The sequence below is a fragment of the Canis lupus genome, chromosome 31 (assembly GCF_011100685.1).
Source record: "Canis lupus familiaris isolate Mischka breed German Shepherd chromosome 31, alternate assembly UU_Cfam_GSD_1.0, whole genome shotgun sequence".
Classification (NCBI taxonomy): domain Eukaryota; kingdom Metazoa; phylum Chordata; class Mammalia; order Carnivora; family Canidae; genus Canis; species Canis lupus.
The window spans coordinates 28,892,369-28,917,428 of NC_049252.1; the positions used below are offsets into that span (position 1 = coordinate 28,892,369).

At 38.3% G+C, this 25,060-nt stretch overlaps 1 protein-coding gene across 4 annotated transcripts in view; it reads left to right on the top strand.

The window, feature by feature from the left end:
- The window catches only part of ITSN1 (intersectin 1), a 216,349-nt gene that overhangs the window by 60,923 nt on the left and 130,366 nt on the right, over positions 1 to 25,060 (top strand). For all 4 annotated transcript variants that reach the window (XR_005382307.1, XM_038581402.1, XM_038581401.1 and 1 more), the window contains exons 2-5: positions 7,176 to 7,235; positions 9,518 to 9,610; positions 10,811 to 10,874; positions 20,229 to 20,389. Coding sequence is in view for 3 of the 4 variants with exons in the window: in XM_038581402.1 (XP_038437330.1) it covers positions 7,208 to 7,235; positions 9,518 to 9,610; positions 10,811 to 10,874; positions 20,229 to 20,389 (346 nt within the window). In the remaining variant the exon portion in view is untranslated. The remainder of the gene's footprint in view (positions 1 to 7,175; positions 7,236 to 9,517; positions 9,611 to 10,810; positions 10,875 to 20,228; positions 20,390 to 25,060) is intronic.

The window sequence follows — 25,060 nt, forward strand, 5'->3', positions numbered from 1 at the left end:
TTTGTTTTTCATACCTTATTTCAGAGGCTTAGAACCTCCAGAACAATGTTGAATAGGAGTGATAAAAGCAGATATCCCTTACTTCTTATCTCATTGGGAGAAATTCAGTCTTAAACCATTAGTTATGATGTTAGCTGTCAGTTTTCATAGGTGTTCTGTGTCTGAGGAAGGTTCCTGCTAATCCTAGTTTTCTGAGAATTTTTATCATTATTGGGTTTGAGTTTTTGTCAAAAGCTTTTCTCCCCACATTTATTGAAATAATCATATTGAGGTTTTTTGCTTTATCCTTTTGATATGGTAAATTATATTAACTGATTATCAGCAATGTAAGCAAATCTTGCATTTCTGGGATAAACCCTACTTGGTCATTTTATTATCCTTTTTATGTATTATTAAGTTTCAGTTTTTAATATCTTCTCTGAAGGATTTTGGCATCTGTACTACTTAGGGTCTTATAATTTTTTTGTGGTAATATCTGTCAGGTTATTAGAATTATAATGGCTTCAAAACTCAAGTTGGGCACTGATTCTTCTGTTGTTTGAAAAAGTTTGCATAGTTTTTGTATTGTTTTTTCCTTGACTGATAGAATTCACTGGTGAAACCATCTGAGAATGCAGTTTTCTTTGTTGGGTTCTATTAATAAAATCAGTTCTTTAATAAACATAGGAATATTTGGATATTATTCTTTTTCTCCTTGAATCAATTTTAGTAAGTTTTATTTTCCAAGAATTTGTTCATTCATATTGTCAAATTTGTTGTCATAAGGTTATTTTTAGTGTTTCTTACCCTTTGAATGTTTAATGTTTAATGTAGGATTGATGGTAATTTTGATCTGATTTGTCTTCTCTATTTTAATTAGTCTCAGTAAGGGTTTGTCTTTTTTTTTTCTTCAAGGAACCAGATTTTGGTTTCATTAATTTTTTCTATTGTCTTTTAAAAACAATTTTTAAAAATCTGCTCTTATCTTTATTATTTCCTTCTTTCTACTTCTAGTTTACATTGCTTTTTTCCCCTCAGCTGTTATCTTCTTCAGTATTGAGACCATTAACATTTAATGTAATTATTGGTATGTTATAATTAGATCTGCCATTTTATTGATTGTTTTGTTTATTCTCTCTGTTTTTTATTCTTCTACTCTTTGCCTTTTAAAAATTATTTGAGTAATTTTTAATATTCAATTTCATTTATCTATTGACTTTTTGGATATATTTCTGTGTTTTTATTTTTATTTTTTGAAGTACTATAGGGATTAAATATATATCTATCTAGTTTTCTTAGATTTCGTTTAGAGGTAATATTATGTTACTTCAAATAAAATGCTGAAGGCTTGCAACCATATAAGGCCCTTACTCTTACTCCATAGACCTTTCTATTAAAGTTATCCTAGGTATTACATTAATATACATTGAAAGCCCTGCTAGACAGTGTTACAATATTTTCTTTCAACAGTCTACATATCTTATGGAGCTTTTAAGAAAAATATAATTTTATATTTACCTAGATATTTACCATTTCTGTTGCTCTTCATTCTTGAAGGTCTAAGTTTCTCTCAAAAATTTCCATTTGATTTTTTTTTTTTTTAAGATTTTATTTATTCAAGAGAAACATACAGAGAGAGGCACAGATACAGGCAGAGGGAGAAAGCAGGCTCCATGCAGGGAACCTGACGTGGGACTCAATCCCGGGTCTGCAGGATCATACCCTAGGCCGAAGGCGGCGCTAAACGGCTGAGCCACCCGGGGCTGCTCTTTTTAAACTAGCTTTCTCTTCTCTGCGGAGACCATGTGTGTTTTCATTCATTTTATTTGTGTTTACCTTTACCTCATGGAACATAGGGATAATAGCTGCTCTAAAAAGCCTTTGTGATTATTTCAGTATTTGTATAATCTAAGATTTGGGATCTGTTGAGATTACAAACTTTCTTTGAGAATTTGTGAGATTCTCCTGGTTCTTTGTATGTCGAGTAATTTTGGATTACATCCTGGATATTGTGGATTTCCTGTTAGGTTCTGTGCGCTGTGGTAATCCCCTGCACAGTGCCAGTGTTTGTTTGAGCAGGTCTTCATCCTGATTAGTTTCAAACTACAAGTTCTGTCTGCTGTTGGCACACAGAGGTTCCATTGTCAGATCCGTTTTCGAGACTTTTGCTGTGCTGCTTTTGTTTTGTCCTGCAGCTCAGGTGTGAGCCTGAGTCTCATGGGAGTTCATTTATAGAATTACGTGATCCTCACACTCCCTGCCCACAGAGGCCCTTTTTTTTTTTAGTTCCTTTGGCCAGAAGGACTGGGTTTCTATCAGAGCTTTACTGTTTGCACCTCAGCTTCACTGTGTAACTTCATGTCTGGGCCCACCCTTGGGGCATAGCTACTAGAGAAAAGTGAACAAAGTGAGGGGAGCTTTTGCCTCTCTTCTAAAATCTACTTTTCTTTACTTCTTACTGTCTTCAGGGAGTTGCTTTTTAAACTTTTTGCCCAGTTTTTAGTTTTAAGTGGGACAGGAATTGTAGTGGGCGTGTGTGTGTGTGTGTGTGTGTGTGTGTGTGTGTATATATATATATATATAACCATAGCCAAACTAGAACTCTGATTTTTGACACTTAGAAATCTTAGATATGTGGTATTTGTTTTCATAAATTATTTTATTTTTTCAAATTACAGTAATACATGCAACCAATATATATAAAAATAGTAACAAAATATCTTGAACCAAGATGTTATCACCATGTTTCGTCTGTATAGCATAGAACTGAAAAGAAGGTGGGATTGTAAGATTCGATTCGTTTGCTTCATCTCTGTGTTACTATCTTTGTCTTGGGTCTGAGGGGAACCTAGCTGTGAATGGCATTTGAAGTACCTGTGGTTAAAAGAAATGTATGTGGGACTATTCCAACTTTATCCTTAAGGCAGCATTTGGACTTTTGTGTTAGTAAATAAGTCTAGGAGATATATCTTCTTCATACTTCAAGGTGATTTAGTTTTTATTAGGTCCATTCTTACCAGTATCCAACTGAGACCAGTGACAATTAAGGAACAGGGCTTTTAAATGAGGGGGAAAGAGACAGAAGGGCATTAGTTGACAGGTGTCAGGCACAAGCTGGGGTTGCAGTGCATTCCGTTGTCACTAATGGATATAAGATGAATGGGAAGCAGAGAGGGAGGGAGTAAAAGGGCCTGAAGACAGGGTTTATCTAATGTTCGTAATAGGTGAATGTTTTTGCAGAAAAGGTTCACAGAGGATGGGGAATTATTTCCTGAAATCTAGGAAGAATGGTAAACAGCAAATGCTCTTAAATGCCTCACAAGGAGCTGATGATGATTATAATATCCTTTGGAACCTAGGGCTTGTTATACTTTGTCTGTGATTCTTTCACAATAGCTGTGAAATATTTAAAGTGAGGCATATAATTATTTTATCTACAGAACAGTGACAGTAGTCTATACTTTTATTATTATGGATTAGTATCGATGATGCTAATTTCATAACCTGAATTGAGGACTATTTATTTGATCTTTCTCCAGGAATGGTTTTAGTAAAAGGACTATTTGTTCCTTGAAGGCTAGCTCAAACACACCCCTAAGATTATTTTTTCTTGGGATCTTTTTACTGTTACATCTTTACATTTCCAGTTATTTCTTGGTATTATGCCTTTTTAAAAGATCATTTTGGAAATATACAGTGAAGTAGAAATACATCCATTTTCTCTAGATTCTCTGTTGCATAGAATTAAGACATAACACTTAAAGGATGCCTGGATGGCTCTGCCTTTGGCCCGGGGCGTGATCCTGGAGTCCTGGGATCGAGTCCCACATCGGGCTCCCTTCATGGATCCTGCTTCTCCCTCTGCCTGTCTCTGCCTCTCTCTCTCTCTCTCTCTCTCTCTCTGTGTCTCTCATGAATAAATAAATAAATAAATAAATATATATTTTAAAAAACACTTAAGCAAAAATTCTAAAGGAAAAATACGAGCAAATTGGATCCTGTTATGTAGTAAAAGAGTGACATGCATATCTAAGTTGGGTTTTTACATAAATTCTAGGATAGTTTGTACTAGAAATATATTACTATAATTTAGTATGCTACTTTAGAAAGAAATACATGGTCATCTTATTAAACACTCTGAACAAATTTAGCAGTCATTTCTAATGAAAACTTTAAGTCAAATAATACTAGGAAACTGCCTAAACATGGTAAAAGCTATTTACCAGAATACAACAGCAAACATAACTATTCAAAACCTATTTCATTAGTTGTGAAATACCAAAACCATCACCATGAAAGTCAGGGGCAATATAAAAATTCCTGCTGTCCCAGCTATTGTATAGCTTAGCTTTATTGGTTTAGGCAAATAACATAAGCTTAAATTCTTTATTCCCAGAGGATATAGATCTAGAAAACCCGAGAGACTCATCTGAGAGACTTAGGACGGATAAGAAAATGTGTAAATTGGCTGGGTACCAAGAAGATAGTTAAATCAATAACTTTATTTTGCAATAAATAGTAAAGAATGGAAATAGATCAGGACAGAATGTTTTCTCATATTATGTATATGAAATATTTGCATTACTCTGCTTTTAGGAATAAGAGCTTACTGCTTTTGTAAAGCTCAACAAAAAAGAGGTATGATCTGTCAGTTTTAAGAGCATTATGAAGATTAAGTAAGATGAAACACATTAAAATTTTCTGGAAAATTATCAGGGTGCCTCATTTGGTTGAGTGACTTTTGATTTTAGCTCAGGTCTTGATCTCAGGGTCCTGGGATCAAGCCCCTTGTCAGGCTCCACACTCAGTTGGGAGTCTGCTTGTCCCTCTTCCTCTGTTCCTCCTTCCATCCTTTGTCTTTCTCTCTCATATAAATAAATAAAATCTTTAAAAATATATTTTTTTGGAAAATTGTCAAGCTTCCCTACACAATGTATTGAATGAGAAATAGTGAAAAGAGAATAGCAGTCATAGTTTCTAAAGAGAATTGGCAGTGAGAAGTAGCCTGCTTCAGAACTGGATCCAGAGACCCTCACTTAAATATGGCAGCTTGACCACATGTGTTTTCTTCCATAAAGTCTGCAATGAACACAAAGGAAACCTAGCAGATATTAACTCACAGGGAGAAAGATAGAATGGAAAAGATAGTGAACAAAGGGTTTTAAGAATTTTCTAGAACCAAAGAGTGAATGGAGTGGTAAGTGAGTTTAGAGAAAGGTGCAACCTAATGCCTGCAGAGAGACAATATAGATGAGATGGGGTACAAGTCAGCTGTTTCCAGTAATGTCTTGATAGGCTTCAGAGTGTTTGGTGGCTGCTGCAGGCAGAGGTCAGTTTTGGAGGTGAAATGGAAATTCTTTAAAAATTTGTATCGAGATCTTTTGGGATGTCTTCTCCTGCATTCCCAGGAGATAGGTGACTTCTTCAGTCCCATTTTTCCTGGGGAGATGGGATGAGAGCATTAGAACCAGAGATGCTCCTGACAGAAGAGTGAGCTTGGGGTTGAAAATAAAGGGAGTATGTGCTCGTGTACACATGGAAGTGTAGGCCCCTTCATTTTCTCCTTTCTTTTCTGCTCCTCCAAAGCCAGCACCTTCCCATACACTTCTGTCTGGCAAAACTGAGCAACTTCAACAAAGAGACCTCTGCATATTGACATTTGGAGGTCTCCCAGTGAAAGGTGACTGGGCACATTTGACCATTGTGTATAGAAGCCCATCAGTCAATAGACCTGGCACCCACACCCATTTTTTAATGCCTTACTTTTAAGTATGAAGGAGCACCCAGGGGTCGATCACCAGATATATGAGGAAAGCCTCAAAAGTGAGAGACACAAAGCAATCAACCAACAAACAAAACAGGAATTAAATGAATAAGAAGCAAGAAAATGAAAGAACAGGGGCAACTGGGTGGCTCAGTGGTTGAGCCATCTGCCTTTGGCTCAGGTCGTGATTCTGGGGTCCTGGGATCCAGTGCCACATTGGGCTCCCTGCAGGGAGCCTGCTTCTCTCTCTGCTTATGTCTCTGCCCTTCTCTGTTTCTCATGAATAAATAAATAAAATCTTTAAAGAAAAGAAAATTAAAGAACAAAATACCCTCCTCACAAAAACAAAAACACATCAAAAGGGTAAAAGATGTTGTGCCCATTATGAAAAAAAAATAGAGTACTAGAAATAGAGTTAAGGACAAGAAAGCTTTTGGCAGTATAAAAGAGCCCTAGGCAACCTGAGGGCTCAATCCTAGGACCCTGGGATTTTGGCAGTATTAAAAAAAAGAAATCCATGGACGGATTGGAATATGAAATTGAAGAGTATTAGGGCAAGGGACTGTCATTTTAAAAATCTAAATGTTTATAAATATTTAATAGTCATTTTTTTAACTATTTGCATCTACTATTTGCATCATGAAAATATTCATTACTTTTGGAGTATTTTTGTTGAGGAAGAAGACAGGGTTGGTTTCACATTGGCTGTTCATGAACAAATAATGCCTGATGGGGATTTTGGAGTGTTGGGGTTGCGTTGGGTATTTTGGACAGACATTAGTACATTATACATTATTTACCACCTTTTGCAAAATTACCAGTGTTTTTCGGGAGTGGAACACAGGCTGTGGCGATTGCTGGCCCTGCTCAGATCGTGCTCCGTCACCAAATGTGTGGTATTGCTCAAATGACTTCATCTATCTGATTCTCATTTTCCTCCTCTGGAATAAGGGGTGGAAATACTGGTCTGTCTCACCTGTATCATAAGGGCTGTGATGATGAAGGAGGAAGAGCTATTAAGCACCTACAACAGTGTGCAGCATGTACTAAGTGCTCATTAAAAGAAGCCGGTGTTACAACCACCAAGTAGATGGGCTGGTATATATGTAGATGGCTAAGAAAAACATATATTTAAAGAGTAACAAATACAATATTAGTGATACCACAGGCTGGCCTGAGCCAGTAGTATCCAATGAAAGCTTCTTGTTTCCAGAGTCTTGCATCAACATTCCCCAGTACCTGTCAGTGTACCTGGCGCTAAGGAGCTTCAGAAATTAATGAATGAACCTTTTCCTTGTAACTTCCATTTGTGGTGCTGTTCCCCAGCGCTGGCACTACTCTGTTTCTTATCATTGAAAACAATGTTTTAGTGTGTTTATAAGTATATAGGAATGAAATTTTCAGAAACTTAAATGTTGCGTTTCAATTACAGGCGTCGATTAGCAAGGTAAAAGTGACAGAACCATGGCTCAGTTTCCAACACCTTTTGGAGGTAAGTTTTTAAAGATTTTCTTTTTTTAATGTATTCAAGACTTACTTTCTTCTTTTTGTTTTAATAGGCTCCATCCCAATGACCCTGAGATCAAGAGTTGCATGCTCTACCGACTGAGCCAGCCAGGATCCCTGAGAACATTTTTTTTTTTTTTAAAGATTTTATTTGAGAGAGAGCAAGCATGGGGAGGGGCAGAGGGAGAAACAGAGGGCAGAAGCAGACTCCCTGCTGAGCAGGGAGCCCTAGGCAACATGAGGGCTCAACCCTAGGACTCTGGTATCATGATTTAAGCCGAAAGCAGACCTTTAACCAACTGAGCCACCCAGGCACCCGCCCGAGACCATATTTTTAATATTGTTTCATCTGGATTCCTTGGAAACATCTCCCAGGCATCATATCATTTCATCCACACATATTTTAGTGTGTGTTTCTGAGAGACATGAACTCTCTTAAAGACATAACTACGATACCATTAATCACACCTATAAAATTCACAGTAATTCCATAATATTCTTAACTATCACATCAGTGTTATAGTTTCCCTGAAGGTCTTCAGACCTTTTTTGTTATGGTGTGTCAGTTCAAATCAGGATCCAAACATTGCTCACAGTTCACATGTTTCCTGCGCCTTTCACTGTTTTCTCTTTGCATTGTACTTGTGGAAGCGACCGGGTCGTTTATTCTGTATTTTTTCCCAAAGCCTGAATTGGAAGCAGGACATTTTTGTTTGTTTTACTTTATCTGCCTGAAACGTATCAATCTGCATAAAAGTTTTTTTTCAGGTAATTTTTCCTAATATTATGATAAAAGTGTTAAATATTAGTTTTGCTTACTGGCCAATTTTTTTTTTTTTTTTTAAGGGAAGGTGCCATTATTATGACTTGTCTTTTGGCAACTGTGTCTAATCCAGTCATGAGGAGAGTGAGGCACAAATCACCACCCTTCTGATCACATCTGTTAAAGCCCCCGTGAAATTCCAGTACAGAACTCTGTAAACTTTTCAAAACCATTAGCATTATTGTTTTATTTTTATCCCTCTTGTTAATTCCTGGGCAGGTTTGTGTTCTGTTGTGTTTTTGCTTTTGCTTTTGTTTATAATTCTAGGTTTAAATTTGACAGGGCAGTACAAGTTGCAGGATTATGAGGCCTCTGAGTGAAGGGATCATAGCTGTTTCAGGCACTATGATGTCTCTGATATCTGACACAGTGCCTGGCCTATATGAGGCAGCCAGTAAATGTTTTCAGTGACTGAATAAATCCCACCCTTCCTGTTGCTGTCCTACCAGACAACATAGAGGGGACGTGTGATGTTCAGACATCTTGCTTTTGTGCTGGTCACATTCATATTTTGTATGAAACATACATATGGCCTATTCCCAACTTTTTGGAAAGTATCTGAACTTTTGACGGTCTTCCATCTGTGTAGTCTAAAATTATTTTGATGACATTGAGGAGACCTAGGACTAAAGTGAAGTGTGTGGGGGGGACAATCTGGTCAGTCTTTGAGCTGAAAGTGAAGGAGAACCCAAATATCATTCTCTTTGGTTTGCCTTTATTTTTTTTCCAGGATACTCACTTTTAAATGCATCTTTATTGAGGTATACTTTACGTATCATAAAATTCACCAGTTTTAACTGTAAAAGTCACTGGCTTTTAGTAACTTTACAGAGTTGTGTAATTATCACCACAGTCCAGTAGTATTTCAATATGTCATTCCAAAAAGATTTCATGGAATCACATAGGATATGAATTGTGAAGCACTGCTTCTCTTATAACTTTCTCCTGTAACATTTAATAAACCTGAGATTGTAGTTTTAAATTCACTTGTTTCTTGAGTTTATGTAAATAAGTGCCTATTAACTTATGTCTTTATACAGTCTTCCTAACTATAAGATTATAGGACAGGTTTTTTTAAAAATAAAGAATATGTGCCAGTATCATTTTTATTTTTGCCTGTTTTAATTTTTTTTTATTTTTAATGATTTTATTTATTTATTCATGGGAGACAGAGGTAGAGAGGCAGAGGTAGAGGCAAGTTCCCCGCCAGGACCCCGGGATCATGCCCTGAGCCCAAGGCAGATGCTCAACCACTGAGCCACTCAGGCATCCCTACTCTTAATTTTCTAATTTATATGCATAATTTCTGAGGACAAATTGATGTTAATCAAATAATTGATAACATACTGAAAAAAAATCTGAAAGTACTAGGGAAATAATGCATGTGAGCACTTTGTTACTCTTTTCTCATTGAATAATTTCTTTGTTTTTTCTTTGGGTTGTAGGCAGCCTGGATATCTGGGCCATAACTGTAGAAGAAAGAGCAAAGCATGATCAACAGTTCCATAGTTTAAAGCCAATATCTGGATTTATTACTGGTAATCGGAATCAGTATTTTTATGTTTTTACTTATCAGTAGTGCATATATCTGTGGGAAATCTATTACACAAACCTGAGGTGGACACATATGACCAAGGGGACATCTGCCTTAGTGTTGGGCCTATTTTCTTTCAGTTGCTTTTCCTATATTTCATTCAAACCTGTTTACATTCTATAACGGATATCAAGCCACTTGTTTTAGGTATATCACTGATGGGAATTGGTAAAGGTCAGTGGATCATATTCTTTAAGTAGTAAACCAATGAACTGTGGTCCTTGAGCTAAAATGTTTGTTTAATTCTGATCTTGAACTGGTTTGGGAAATGTAAATAAATGAACAGATTCTGAATATTAAAAAAAAACAAACAGAATTCTCATGTTATATCCTGAAGTTCCTTTTGTACTTTGCCTTTTCTTTTGTGTGTTTTTTTTTTTTTAAGATTTATTTATTCATTTTAGAGAGAGAGAGTGAAAGAGAGCATGCGCATGAGTTGAGGGAGGGGAGGAAAAGCAGACTGTGCTGAGCAAGGAGCCAGAAATGGGGCAGATCCCAGGACCCTGAGATCATGACCCCAGTTGAAACCAAGAGTCAATCTGTCATTTAACCTACTGAGCTACCCAGGCGCCCTGCCTTGTTTGGTTACTTTTCAGGAGATAGCTTTAGAAAAAATGGGATCTAGATTTCCTGGTGACTTGTTTTTGTGTGTGTATATCACAGTTCTCTTTAAATAATTCATTCTTAATTGTTGATGTGACTCGTGTAATCATTACTTTTCCCCCATTAATGTAGCAGAAACACTGACAGTTTGAAGTGTAGATATTAGGAATAGCAGAGAACCTAAAAAAGTAGAAGTGTGAGTCATCAGTTGCTTGAGGATCCCTGTAGATGTGCTTTGTCATTTGTCAACTTATTCCCATCTTAATTATTAGCAGGTGAACTAAAGTGGACAATCACATGATAGTCCCTTTTTTGAGATGGTTTTTTTAAAGTGTTAAGTTCTAAAGTCAGTGAATTCATGAGTGAATCTGATGGATTCATTTTGCTGTTGCTTATAAACTTAACTATTTGGCTTTTAACATATATTTAATTCAGTATTTGCAGAATTACTAACCTCTTTCTTATTTTTATAATTGTGCTATAAGAAAATCTCTGTCAGCTGCTCGTTTTTTTTCTGAAACTTTTTCTAATTAATTTACAGGTGATCAAGCTAGAAACTTTTTTTTTCAATCTGGGTTACCTCAACCTGTTTTAGCACAGATATGGTAAGTTGGAACTTCACATAGCAGAAGGTAACATAAAATATTCCAGTAGTATCATTTCTTAAGATCTTGAAGGCAAACATAAATCTCTAGTCTGAAATATTCTACTACTTCTTACCAGAGAATACTTCTGAAAAATTATCTTTCTAATGTGGAATGTTAGGAGAAAAAAAGAAAAAGTGGTGACATTTACAGGATCAAAAAATTGAATTTCCAGTGGAGAAATCAACAGTTTGATATTTTCTCATCAGTTTGTTTTAGCTTCATCTACATCACCCATACTCACCTGAATGTCCCACATTTCTTGCTTTATAATGTAGTGGTCATGTATGTTATTTGACTAAAAAGTAAAGAAATATTGGAGGGCCGCGAGTGAAATAACTCGTATTTATTACAGTGTTGTACAAGGTAAAGGCATAATAAACACCATTGAATTCCTTGATTAACTATCACAAAAAAGCATTCAGTCTTTTGAGCTCATAGGAGAGAAAGGGACCATAGAAAAGAGTGGCAAATGTAATTTTGGATTTTAGGTTCATGATTTTGGTTATGCCATGCTGAGGTCTGTTGCCAGGAAATCACATTTTCCTGCACCATGCAGTTCTTGCAATTAATAATTCATTTCCAGGGCTTGTTAGTGTTGTGGGGGCATCTTTCTGCGTAGTACAAAGAGCACAGGGTTTGTAGTCATAGACCCTTGTTTGAATTCCAGCTGTACTACATTCGGTCTTTATGATTTGAACATGTATTCATGCTCTCTGACCTCTGTTTTCTAATCTAGAAAATGGGCAGATATATTTTCCTGGCAGGGTTGTTGAGAAGATTAGCAGAGAAACTGTATATAAAGGACTTAGTGTGGGATGTGTAATAGACCCTCAAAACGAAACTCGAAACGGTACCTGTGTCATCATGAGGGACTGGGTAGGCCCCATGACTGAATTGTCCAGCTAATTGCTTGTCCCCCAAAATGATCGACCTTTCTTACAATTTAATGGAAATTGATAAAGATCAACATTGTCCCTTCTTGCCTTCAAGCAAAGTCTAAAGAATGTAGCCTAAGCTTGATGACCAGTGTCATCAGTATGAAAATCATTTACTGTGTTCTGAATAGCAAAGCTCTCATGGGAAATACATCTATTTGTATACGAGTAAATTTGAATTGAAACTAAATGATACCAGATTCTTGTGCTTTTTTTGGTGTCTGCTTTATGTTTTTTCCTGGTTGTCAGCATATTGGCCGCCAGGCCGTCTCTTCAATTGGTGAGCCTCCTCCTGTGATGCCCTTCTAGCTCTTACTTCTGATCTACTTTCAGCTGGGAAAGTCACATAACCAAGGTTTTGGAATTATTTTTAAAATAAAGTGAAAGGTTTGCAAGGGGTGGGGAGGCAGAGGGGAGGAGAGCAAGAACTCATGCTCATGTGAGCACGGGGGCACTGACCTGGCACTTAAGTGCCCGAGTTTAAATTCGAGAGACACGGGACATGTGTGTTAACTGTAAGAAGCTTTCTTTTGCTTTGTGTTCTGGTATGATTGTACTTCACACCGGCGATCAAGGTCACTCACTAGGGCCTTTGTTTACTGGACATAGCTTCTTCCATTGAATTCTGCTTCTATATTTCTAATTTATGAATGTTCATTCAAGAAGCAGTTTTTGTTTTTGTTTTAAGATTTTATTTATTTATTCATGAGAGACACAGGGAGAGAGGCACAGACACAAGAGGGAGAGGGAGAAGCAGGCTCCATGCAGGGAGCCCAACGCAGGACTTGATCCCAGGTCTCCAAGATCACACCCCAGGCTGAAGGCGGCGCTAAACGGCTGAGCCAACCGGGCTGCCTGAAGAAGCAGTTTTACGATATCTGCTGCGAGAAAATCTCCCATTTTTTCATTCAACAATGGAAAAATATTTATTGAATGTCTTCTATGGGTCAGTTACTATTGTAGGTGCTTGGGACAAAGCAGTGAACAAAATAGAATCTTTGCTTTCATAGAAATTGCAATCTGGTGAAAGGATATAATTAATAGCAGTATAAAAATTGTCACATGATAATAAGTGTTATGGAGAAAAATAAAGTATTATCCAGTAAATTTCACTTTTTTCCCCCAATTAAGACAGTTGTTAGCTTTCCAAAATGTTTTTGGCTAAGCATATTAAGGTCATTTTTCCAACTTACTATTTTTATGGTGAAAGTTTTTATTAACAGTAAAGGTGATGAATTGGCAGTCTTGCTTGAGTCAAAACTGTTGTCTAATTTTTGCTGATATTTTCTTAATGAATTTGTGATGGTGTATTTTCCTTTTATCATGAATTGTTATTGGGAGGAGGGAAGCAAGCCTCTAGGTATCTTTTCTCAAAAGAAATAATCTTTGAGGAATCATTGATTTCATGAACCGCAGATGTCCTGCTAAGATGATGGAATAATGTAGTGCAAAGTATGAGTTAGATCTGTCTTTCAGCTCTACCTCTGATACTTACTCACTTAGTAACCCTGAGTAATAAATACTTGACCTCTTCAAAGTTAGATTTTTAAATGTATAAATAGTAACAGTTGATCAAATGGAATAGTTTTCACTCCCTGTCTCTCATGTTAATCTTGTGTTTTCCTAATAGTTTTTCTGCTGGGGTCCCAGGGAACACCAATTCCCCTTTTGGTAGAAAGAGGAATGGGTTTGAGTCAGAAAGTTTGGGCAGTCCCTTTGTCAGTCATATGGGGGAGAAGAAAATTTTGGATTGAGAGGAACTATAATATTCTCTATCTCTCTGGGCCTTTCTTTCTATTCTGTGGATATCAGTTCATATCTATGAGTGATAGGGACTCCTGGGAAATATGTGTTACAAACCTGTACAATTTCTGTGCCAGGTAGAAATTATATTCCAGTTCACTATAAGTGAACTTATATTCATTTATCTTTTTTAAAGTAGGCTCCATCCCCAGCGTGGAGTCCAACACGGGGCGTGAACACACAACTCTGAGATCAAGACGTGAGCAAAGATCAAGAGTCAGATGCTTAGCCAACTAAGCCACCCAAGCTCCTCTAGTTTGTGAACTTTAAACTATAACCTACTCATACTTTGGAGCTCCTTATCTATCCAATCTAATTTCCAACTAATAATACAGGAAAACCTGAATTCTCAGAGGATGGACTCATGTCAGTGTGTGTAATGCCAAATTGTAACAGTGGCCAAAGGTGGAACAGCTTCCTAGAAATTGTCTTACTAGTAAGGAACTAGAAGGAAACTGGCAAACATCCTGTATCATTTTGGCAACTTTGGATACTTAAAGTTGTTCCAGTGTTGGCCTACGTGTGCAGAGGGAAGAGAAGAAAGCAGAGGGGGGCAGACAGGAACCTTGATGGTCCAGGAAATAAAAAGAGGCTGAAAGAAGAAGGCTATCGCATCAGAGGCAGTAGAGGCCACAAAAATGGAGATTTGAGTCTTCTAAGGAGAGAAATGAGGAGAAGGCAGGCCTACCCAGAAGCGGACTCTGGGAGAAAAGGCAGAAACCAGAGACATAAATGCAAATATGAGAACAGCTTGGTGATCTGTTCAAGGATGGGGCCATGGGGGCAGGGCCAACAGCTGTATAACATCTAGTGTCTTAGGACACTACTGTGTTTCTGTGAGAAGAGCCTTCAGCCCCCAGCAAGATTAATTTGCCAAACTCACAAAAAAAGAAAGGAATGGAGGAAGGGAGGGAGGGAGGAAGGAAGGGAGGGAGGAAGGAAGGAAGGAACGGAGGAAGGAAGGAAGGAATTAGGCATCCTGGACTCTTCTTGTTCCCCTCTCTTCCATGCCTTGTCCCCTTCATCCCTCATCCCCTCTGTCTCTCATCCTATCCATCCTCAGTGGATGGCATTGAGGATCTGTCCAGCTGCTGGGAGGCATGCTTGATTCCTTTCTGTTCCTCAAGCTATACATTCAGTCTATTAGTGCATTCTTTTGGCTCCATTTACAGACTTTTCTCCCCAGTCTGACCATTTCTTCCTGTCTCCGTTGCTATTGTCCTCATTTGTCATCCCACTTGGGCTCACTGGTCACCATTTCAACTGGAGTCTTTCACACTTGCCCCAAGTTTAGATTTCATTCTCCATATAGCACCCACACTCTCTTTGTAAAAAGTAAATCCATTTTAAACTCCCCATTGAGAAGAAAACCGAAAGTCCTATCTATCAAGGCTACAAGGCCCAACCTGAGCTGATTCTCGCCTTTTTTTCATCTCTTATTTTGCACCCCTCTCTTCCTCAATTTTTGTATTCTAGTTTTGCTGACCTTCTCTCTCTGCTTAAATGGGCCAGGCTCTTTCTTGCCTCTGGGTCATTGTACTTGGTATTTCCTCTTCCTGTAATATGTAATGCAGTTTTTCAAGATTCTCACACAGCTAACTAGCTGATTACTCTTCAGGTTTCAGAGAAGTACTTCCTGACCACTTGTCTAAAGTGGTTCCGTTTGCCCACCTGCTCCTGCCCTCCATCTTCTCTTTCCCATGACCTCATTTTATTTCTGAACAGCATGAACCATCATGGGGAAGAATTTGATTAGTTTTCTTGTTTAGTGGTTGCTTGTACTCAAATACCATCTCTGTGAGGGCAGTAACCTTCTCTTTCTTATTCATAGTGCTAACACCAATTCAGGAAGTGCCTACACTGCAGTAGGTCCGTATCTTCAAAAATTATTTGTTGGATGAATAAATGAATGAATGAACGAATGAATGAATCAGTGCATAGGCTGGATTGATCTGTGCATTGAGCGCTGAGCATCATGTGAGCATCCTCTGTGGATGAGATGGGCCCCTAGAGACCTACAGGCTTCCAGCTCCAGGGCAGGAATGAGATGTGGGAGCAGAGGTACCTAGAACAAAGGAGTACTTTCACCATTGCCACACTCAAGTCTGCAACCCGCACAAGCAGACTGTGGAGTTCAGGAGTACTTACAGTTATAGACTGAGGATACATGAAGTACTCTGTTACTCCTGTGTTAAAAAAACAAATCAAACCAACAGCATTTGTTTTTGTTTTCATTCAGTTTAGAGATCTCCTTTCTTTGTGGACTTAATTTTATTTCTAAATATGTCACACAGTAACAAAGTTCCAAAAGCCAACACTATAACAAAAGGGAACTCAGAAATGTTACTGCTTGTGCTGTCCCTTCATCCCTGTGTGCATCTATTTAGTTTCTTATCATCCTTCCTCTGTTTATTTTTGTGGAAAAAAGTAGCCTCATAATATATCATGTGTGCGTATCTATTTTACTTCCTCTTTCTTCTTACTTAAAAGGTTACCAGACATGAATGTTCTTTTGTCTTCTGCTTTTCTCACTTAACACATTCTGGAAATCACTCATATCATTCCATAGATCTCTCTCTCTCTCTCTCTCTCTCTCTCTCTTTTTAAAGATTTTATTTATTTATTCATGAGAGACAGAGAGGCAGAGACATAGGCAGAGAGAGATGCAGGCTCCATGCGGGGAGCCTGATGTGGGACGATCCCCAGACATTGGATCACGCCCTGAGTTGAAGGCAGCCCTCAACCACTGAGCCACCCAGATGTCCCTCTCTCTCTTTTTTTCCTACAGGAACATGGTACCCATGGTAGAAGATACACCTTAGTGTATTTAACCAGTCTCCTGTGTGTTTCAGTTATTTCCAATAATGTAATAATGAGCTAAAACATAGTTTTTTTTTTCATATATTCTTGGTGTATCTTCAGGGTAAATTGCTATAAGTGGATTTGCTGGGTCAAAGAGTAAACTCCTAGGTAGTTCTATAGATGTGGCGAGATTTCCCTTCATTTGGAGTTGCAACACTTTTTGCTACCTATGGTGTGTGTGAGTGATACATGGTTTATTTGTCCCTTCAGATTTCAGTATACTTATGGTCCCCCTCTCATTTCAGCTCTGCCTATTGCTATGTATGTATGTATGCTATATATTTAGGATCAGTTGGTTTTTAAGAGTCATATACAATAATTTGACATATACTTCTTTTTTGCACATGTTATTTTTTTCACCTTGGAAGTTTTGTGAATTTAATTTTAGGATTCCTAGGCTTTTAGTTCGTCTTTTGGGGGATTATTAGAAATGAGTAAACTATAGATGGGAAGTGAAAGTGGATGGCAGATCTGAGGCTTTTTTGCAGAGAAATCTTGAGAACTAGAATTTCAGCTCTTCCAGTATTCCAGCTCTTTCATTGGGAGAGGGGAGTGGGGAGAAAGCTGAGCTTTGTAGCATTAACTATCGTATTTGCATAAAGTCCTTTGAGTTTTCACTATGGATGAGTCCCAATATTTAATGTTTTGTTAGTTGAGAAATAAAAGTTTTAAGAAAGATCACGTAAAATTCTCAGAAAAAAATGTGGGATTGTGGTGGGTGGCTTAAAGTCATTCATCTGGAATTTGAGAATTCCATGTCTCCTTTCCTCTCCCACTGAAGCACGTCAGTGGAAGGTTTTTAGAAACATGAAATTCTTCTATTTTAGAAGTTTACAGTATATTAGAAAGTCTCCTCTCCCCCAACAAGTCATTATTCCACATTAGATATTTGTTTCTCATTAGAAAATGTGTTTGGTGGGGGTGGGCAGTGATGTGGGGAATAGAATGTAAGACTCTGCTTGATTTTTCTTTTTAAGTATGCATGTTGACATTGATTATTGGCAAGTTTTCTTTTTCTCCCAAGAACCACTTGATATAACTGAATATCTTTTTTAAAAACTAAGCAAAAAGAAAGTTCACCCTCTCATTTTACCTATTTAACTTCCTTTATAAAACATGAAAGATAGTTCTAAAAATAAAATAACCAGAGACCAGTCTCTGTTATGAATATAGGTATAAAAATCAAAACAAAATCTTAGTAAATAGAATATCACAATGTATTTACAACTCTGGCCAACTGGAGTTAATGCCAGGAGTGCAAGTTTGGTTCAGAATCAAGGCATTTTCTCAATATTTTAGCAACAGATAAAAGGAAGTGTGATCAGAACAGCAGATGCTGAGTAGGCATTTGATTTAAAAAAAAAAACTATATATATATATTTATTTATAGTAACTATTTCTAATATGTAGAAAGGAAGCTTTTTAAATATATCAGGTTACTTTCTAAAGATCACTACCAAATATTATTCTAAACAAACACTATAGCCCTTTCACTGAAACCCATAACTTAGCAGGATGCTCACACATTTCAATGATGTCTTAGAGACAGTAAGACCAATAAAAAAGAGGAAGTGTATAAATATTGGAAACGAAAGTTAACTCTCTTTTTTGTTAGTTATGTGATGGTAAACCTAGTAAACCTAAGAGATTTTAGGTTAAAGAAGTAATATGTATAGAAGTTTGATAAGATAGCTGAATATAGCATAAATGATTATTAAAAGTAAAATTTTTCTCAATGCACTGAAATATGGAAATGGGGAAATGTTCCATTTTAAATAATGATGGAAATTTATAAAACTCCTAAGAATACATTTAATAGAAGTAACTGGGACATCTGGGTGTCTCCATTAAGTGTCCGACTCTTGGTTTTGGCTCAGATCATGATCATCAAGGTCATGGGATCAGGCCCATCATCAGGCTGTATGCTCAGTATGAAGCATGGTTGAGATTTTCTTTTTTCTTCTCTTTCTGCCCTTCCCCCTGCTTGCACATACCCTCTGTCTCTCATATCAATCAATCAATCAATAAAATATTTTAAAAAAGAAAAGTAACTACATGAAGAAAATGATCTAATCAAGAGTTGGGTGCTTAACCAACTGAGCTACCCAGGCGCCCCAAGAAGTTATGTCTTGCCAGATACCAGAACATTCATGGAGCCAGTGTGATCAGATCATTGTCATATTGAACTGGGAATTGGTCTGAGTAGATAGTCCAGAAATAGGTTTCACTTCAGATGAACATTTAATACACAGCAAAAGTATTCTTTAGTTCCATGAGAAGAGGCTGAATTAGTTAATTAAAGTAGTATTATATTAGTTTCAAGCATATAATGTGCCTTGATGATTTGTGTACATTACAAGATGATCACCATGATGAGTGTAGTTACCAACTGTCATCAGAGAGTTCTTACAGTACTATTGACTATATTTCCTGTGGTGTACTTAATTTATCTTATAGCTGGAAGTTTGTACCTTTTAATCCCCTTTGCCTATTTTATGCATCTCCCCACTCTGCTCCCCTGGCAACCACCAGTTTCTCTGTATTTATGTCTGTTTCTGTTTTACTTTGTTTGTTTCGTTCTTTTGAATTCCACATGTAAGTGAAATCATATGATTTAAAATTGTAGAATTTCTATTGGTAAAGATATTATTCACAAATGAATGAACTAATGAAATTTTAAAAGTCCACCATTGACCGATAAACAGTGAAGACCTAATATACAGTAAGCTCTTGTAGACTGACAAGAAAATGACATGCAGTCCATCAAAAAACATTAGCAAAGGATGTGAATGACTAATTCATGTACCATATGAAAAATGAGCCTCAGGCTCACTATTGGTGAAAGGAATTGGATTAGCCTGGTGAGGTTTGCCAAAGGGGATCATTGACTGCAGGAGGGCCCCGGTGTGCTCCTGCCTGAAGCACAAATGTGATTTCTGTAGCCTATCTCCCACTTGATGACTTTTTCTAACTTCTAAAAGAATGGTGTTGACTCTTACAACTTTCTGTGCTACCAACGATTTTTAACCTTTGTTGTAAGTCATGCTTTTCATTGTGTTTCATGTTTTCTTTCCCTGAGTTAACTCCGGCAATATAGGATATGTTCTATGAAAGTTAATTGTCTTTTGGGCACTACCTAGATGTGGCTTGCTTTATTTCATTCATTCATTCATTCATTCATTCATTTATTTATAAAGGTTTTATTCATGAGAGACAGAGAGGCAGAGACATAGAGAATAAGTTAAAGCATCTTAACATGTTTAATATTTAGACTAAAATGAAATCTGGATGAACATTTTTCATGCAGAGAGGTTAATTGTGAATATGCACAGTTGTGGTTTGCATAAAGTCATTTCCACTTGCAAACCCCATATTTGAGAGAATATACATTAAAACTCATTGCACCTGAAACTAATGTAACAAATCTACTTCAATTAAAAAAAAAAAAAAAAAGGAAAATTAAATTCCAGGGACAAAAATACTCATTGCAAGTTGCACTTGACCATTTATGTCTGAGTACCATCTTTAAGTAATAAACACATCTTAAGCTCATTTAATTTTCACAGCTTTAAAGATGTAGTAGAACTATAGCATAGCATGTCATGTCTCCATGGTGAGGATGAAGGGACCTGACTAGTCCGTTCTGGGGGTTGGTGGGTGTGGTGGTGGTTTATGGTCAGAGTCATTCCTAGCCCTTGACGTTGGTTTGCAGGGCGCTAGCTGACATGAACAATGATGGACGAATGGATCAAGTGGAGTTTTCCATAGCTATGAAACTCATCAAACTCAAGCTGCAAGGATATCAACTTCCTTCTGCACTTCCCCCCGTCATGAAACAGCAACCAGTTGCTATTTCTAGCGCACCAGCCTTTGGTAAGTATGAAAAGGACGTGGTTCCTATATTTCACCATATATTTTAAAAAGAAATATTTCCCCTTCTCAGTTTGTGACCTTGTGATAGTGTAGGAGGTGATTCTGTCCAAAAAATGATGGTCCTGGTCCCTTAAAGGGCAGAGAGTGCTGGATGAGAAGATCAGGTTTCACATTTGAACCCTAGCCTGTGTTAAAGAACAAAAGTTCACCTAAGTAAATTTGAAGTCATAATTGGCTTTATTGAGTGGTTCATGAATCCTGCAGCATCCCGTTGAGCAAATAGAGAGTCAGCACAGACTGTCAGGGTAAAAGGAATAAATTTGCAGTCTGCTCCTGCATCTCCCATCTATTCATTGCTCTTATGGCATCCTTGACCCTTCACAATGCCAGTTCTTCCTGTTGGCTTCATTTCCATAACATCTTTATTTTCCCCTGCCTTGAAACAGCTCCTTTGGATTATGGTATCTAGCAATATATTTCTAAATTCATAATATTGAGAGAACCGACCACATTAAATTCTTTCTTGGTACAAAATGAAGCAGGAGAAAATAAACATTATCCGAGTTCAAAACACAATTCCATATAAAGATCTTTTAGCCAGGTGTTTTTCTTAAAAACCCATCAGTAATTAGTTGGTGAAGATTACCAACAGTTCTGATTTCTTCTGTGTTCTCACCCTAGACTTTAATGGTTTAGGTTGATTTAAAGATTATAGTAATCAGATCTAATATCAGATGCATGCAAAAGTTCTGTTTAAACAAAACACAAAAATTGTGGCTAGAGTTTCCCTTTCTTCCTCCTGATAGATCTGATGACAAGTGATAAGGCAAAGTAGGTTTTGGGGTGGGGGGCAGTCAGTAGTAATGCAGGTGTTGTTTCTGATACAATGAATGATAAGCTGAGATGAATAAATGCTGTGGTTTAACTTAATAGATTTACTATTAAAAACAAATTGTGCAGTGCCGTTCTTTTGGTGAGGTTTAGCCACAAGACTGGCAATCATTAGGGGAAAGGTGCAGATTTGGGGTCAGGCACGAAGGACATTGATCCAGGAGAGAAAACAGAGAAACTCAGGAAATCATGCATGAGCAAAGGCTAGGACGTGCGGAGGTGAGGAGTACATAAAGCCCACACTACATGACCAGGACCCTTGTGGGTCTTGTCCCTTGTGTGTCCAAAACCCTACGTCATTAGTTAGCTGGCTTATTTAAGTAGAAGTGGCTCTGAATCTTGGAAGGTCCCTGTAGCCAACATTTGGTCAGGACCCATGGGTTAAAACAGCTATAGGGTGTTTGGTTGTCTTTTGGCTTCCCTTCTGGTACTGCAAGAAAATACCTCTGGGAGGATAAAGAGTCAGAGAGCCAGAGGCATCCCATTTCCTCTTTTTTCCTCAAAACTGGGGAGTCAGTCATTCTTCCTCGAACATTTAATAGGTCTTCTCTTCTTCCATTCTGTAGCAGGACTTTCAGCTCTAGTAGTCATTGCTGATTTATTTCCATGAGGTTGTGACCTGTTGCCCAGGGGGTTTTACCACAGCCTAATAAGTAAGCTGCCCCTGCCTCTAAGGGAACCTGGGACTTCTGAGCCGCCATTCTGTCAGTGAGTCCTGGGCTCCTCCCCTAGGCTTCTTCCCACTGCCTTTCCTACCTTCCTTCTGGTCACATCAGCATCCTCCCGTAAATTATTTTCAAGAGGTGACTCACGAGGGAATATCAGAACATGAGAGAAGTTAAAAAGTACATTGTGTCCTAACCAGGTTTGCTTAGCTTTGCTCAAACATCTGACCTTTGCTGGTATTTCTAGTTCCACCTCTCACCTCAACCCGAGATAATTTTTTTTTAACACTTCTTATGTGGCTACTTGAGAAGAAAATAATTTGTTACTAGGATCATGATTTTCTAGTTAATGTTAAAAACCATGACCATGCATTTCCTAGCCCTTACACATTCTACCTTCACGTATCATATTTTATTTGGTCACAATAATGACCCTGAAATACGCAGAAATTAGCCCCGTTACGTAAATGAGAGAACTGAGATTCTGAGAAGGTAAACAGTTTGCTTAAAAACCATATTCCTAAAAAGTGAAGTCAAGCCTGTCCAGACATACAGTTTTTCAAAGGCTCTTGGTTGTTTGTTTTGTTTTGTTTTGTTTTGTTTTAAGATTTTATTTATTTATTCATGAGAGACACAGAGAGAGAGGCAGAGACACAGGCAGAGGGAGAAGCAGGCTCCACGCAGGGAGCCCGACATGGAACTCGATCCCAGGACTCCAGGATCACGCCCTGGGCTGAAGGCAGCGCTAAACCCCTGGGCCACCGGGGCTGCCCCCTGGGCCACCGGGGCTGCCCGTTTCTTGGTTTTCTTACTACCTTCTCTCTTCCCACCTTCATTATCATCAAACCATATGGATGGCATGGAGTGTCACTGTTCCACGGTTCATTGTCTGCATGGGTGCTAAGGCACATGTTAACATGTGGAATTAGGGCCAGCTGGGAGTTGAGTGACCATTTTGATCAACTCCCCTCTGTTAAAGAAAGGAAAAAAGGGATGTAGTGATACTCTGACTTGCCTGAGGGCAGCCAGCTATATTCCAGGATATTCTGTGTGCCTGATATCTTCTTCCTTCAGTGTGTTTACACGCAGAATAATTATTTTTTGACTCTTGAGTCTGTTTCAGGGGGAGTTTGTCTATTTATTTATTTATTTATTTTGCCAGATCCCATAGTTTTATTAGGCTAATTCATTATGATTATGCTTATTTATTATTATTTTTTAGAGTGGGGACGAGTAAAGAGAGAGGGAGAGAGAGAATCCCACGTAGGCTCTGTGCCCAGTGTGGAGCCCAACACAGGGCTCAATCTTATAACTCTGAGATCATGACCTGAGCTGAAATCAAGAGTCGGACTCTTAACTGACTGAGCCACCCAGGTGCTCCAGATTAATCTATTATTTTTAACCCCCTAATGCATGTCCTATTTGCTTGGAATACATTGGTAAGCAAGACAGCATGGCTCCTGCTTCTATGAAGCTTCTTGTTAAGGTGGGGAAAGTAAGCAAATAGATGAATAGTTTCAGGATAAGATAAGTGCAATCAGTTCTATAAAATGGTAATATGATAGAGGTACTGATGGGAGAAAGTTATCGCGGTAGAATTCTCTGAGGAAAGATGACTCTGAGCTGACTTAGTGATGAGAGCCATGTGAAAACCTAGGGGGCAAACCTTCCAGGCAAATGGAACAGTAATTAACAAAGGTCCTAAGGCAAAAATGAAGTTGGTATGTGCAAGAAACAAACATGAGAACATGGTAGCTGAGGTTTTGGTAGGCGTTGAGGTCAGGGAGGTAGGGCAAGAGCCAGATGGTTTAGGGCCTAATAAAACCATTAAGGAGTTAGGAATTTCTTTCTAAGTGCAGTTGAAAGCTGCAGAGAACTTATGGGTAGGAGAGTACATGGTTGATAGGCTTTTAGAAAAAATAATCTATCTTATGTGAGGATTGGATTGCAATAGTAGAATCAGGGAAATCAGTAAGGAGGGTTTTTTTTATAAAGATTTTATTTATTTATTCATGAGAGAGTCAGAGAGGCAGAGACATAGGCAGAGGGAGAAGCATGCTCCCTGCGGGGAGCCCAGTGCAGGGCTTGATCCCGGAACTCTGGGATCACGACCTGAACCAAAGGCAGGCGACCTGAACCAAAGGCAGACAGACGCTCAACCACTGGGCCACCCAGGCGTCCCTAGTAGGGAGATTTTCGCTGTGGGCAAGAGGTAATGGAGATTTAGATCTGGGTAGTAATAATCGCTATGGAATACAGGATAGGTTTAGATTCATTATATTCTGTATTTTGGAGAAAAAGCAAATCAAATTTTGGTCACGTTAAGTGTGAGGGCTCTGGTTGTTTTCTAAGGAGGCAGGTGAATCCATGAGTCTGGAACTCTGAGGAGGGATCCATCAGCTCTGGGAGAATTTGAGTATGGATGGCAATGAAAGCCCTGGGACTGGATGGAGTATCTTAGGATGGGGCCCCTAGGTGGCTCATTGGTTGAGTGTCTGCCTTTGGGTTAGGTCATGATCCCGGCATCCTGGGATCGAGTCCCACCATCTGGCTCCCCATAGAGAGCCTGCTTCTCTCTCTGCCTCTCTCTCTCTGTGTGTCTCATGAATAAACAAATAAAATCTTTAAAAAAGTTTTTTTAAAAAAGGACTATCTTAGGATGTGTAGCTAGAGGAGCCAGAAGACCTAGGACCAGTCCTTGCCATGCTGTGATATTCAAAGGTGTATTAAAAGGGAAGAAGGAAGAAACAATGGAGGAGGTTGGTGTCCTAGTAGCCAAGAAAACATTTTTCAAGGAGGGTGTGTTCTCTTGTTTGAGTTGCTTCTGAGATTGAGTGAAAATAGGACAGAGAAGTGATTGGATTTGGCAAAATGAATTTGTACACGACTTTCTGAAAAGCAGTTTCATTGGAGTGGTAGAGACAGAAGCCTGATTGGAGACTTGGAAGAGGGGAGAGTTGTACCGTAAAGGAGAGATAAAGTTGGAGGAGCATGTCTGCTGAAGGCTGGTGTGCTTAGGGTGGGAAGTGCCCCTTCACTTTTAGAGAAGAGAGGGAAAACCCAGTGGTTGAGGAGAGATGGGGGGAAATTCCAGGAATTAAGATTTAGCATAGTC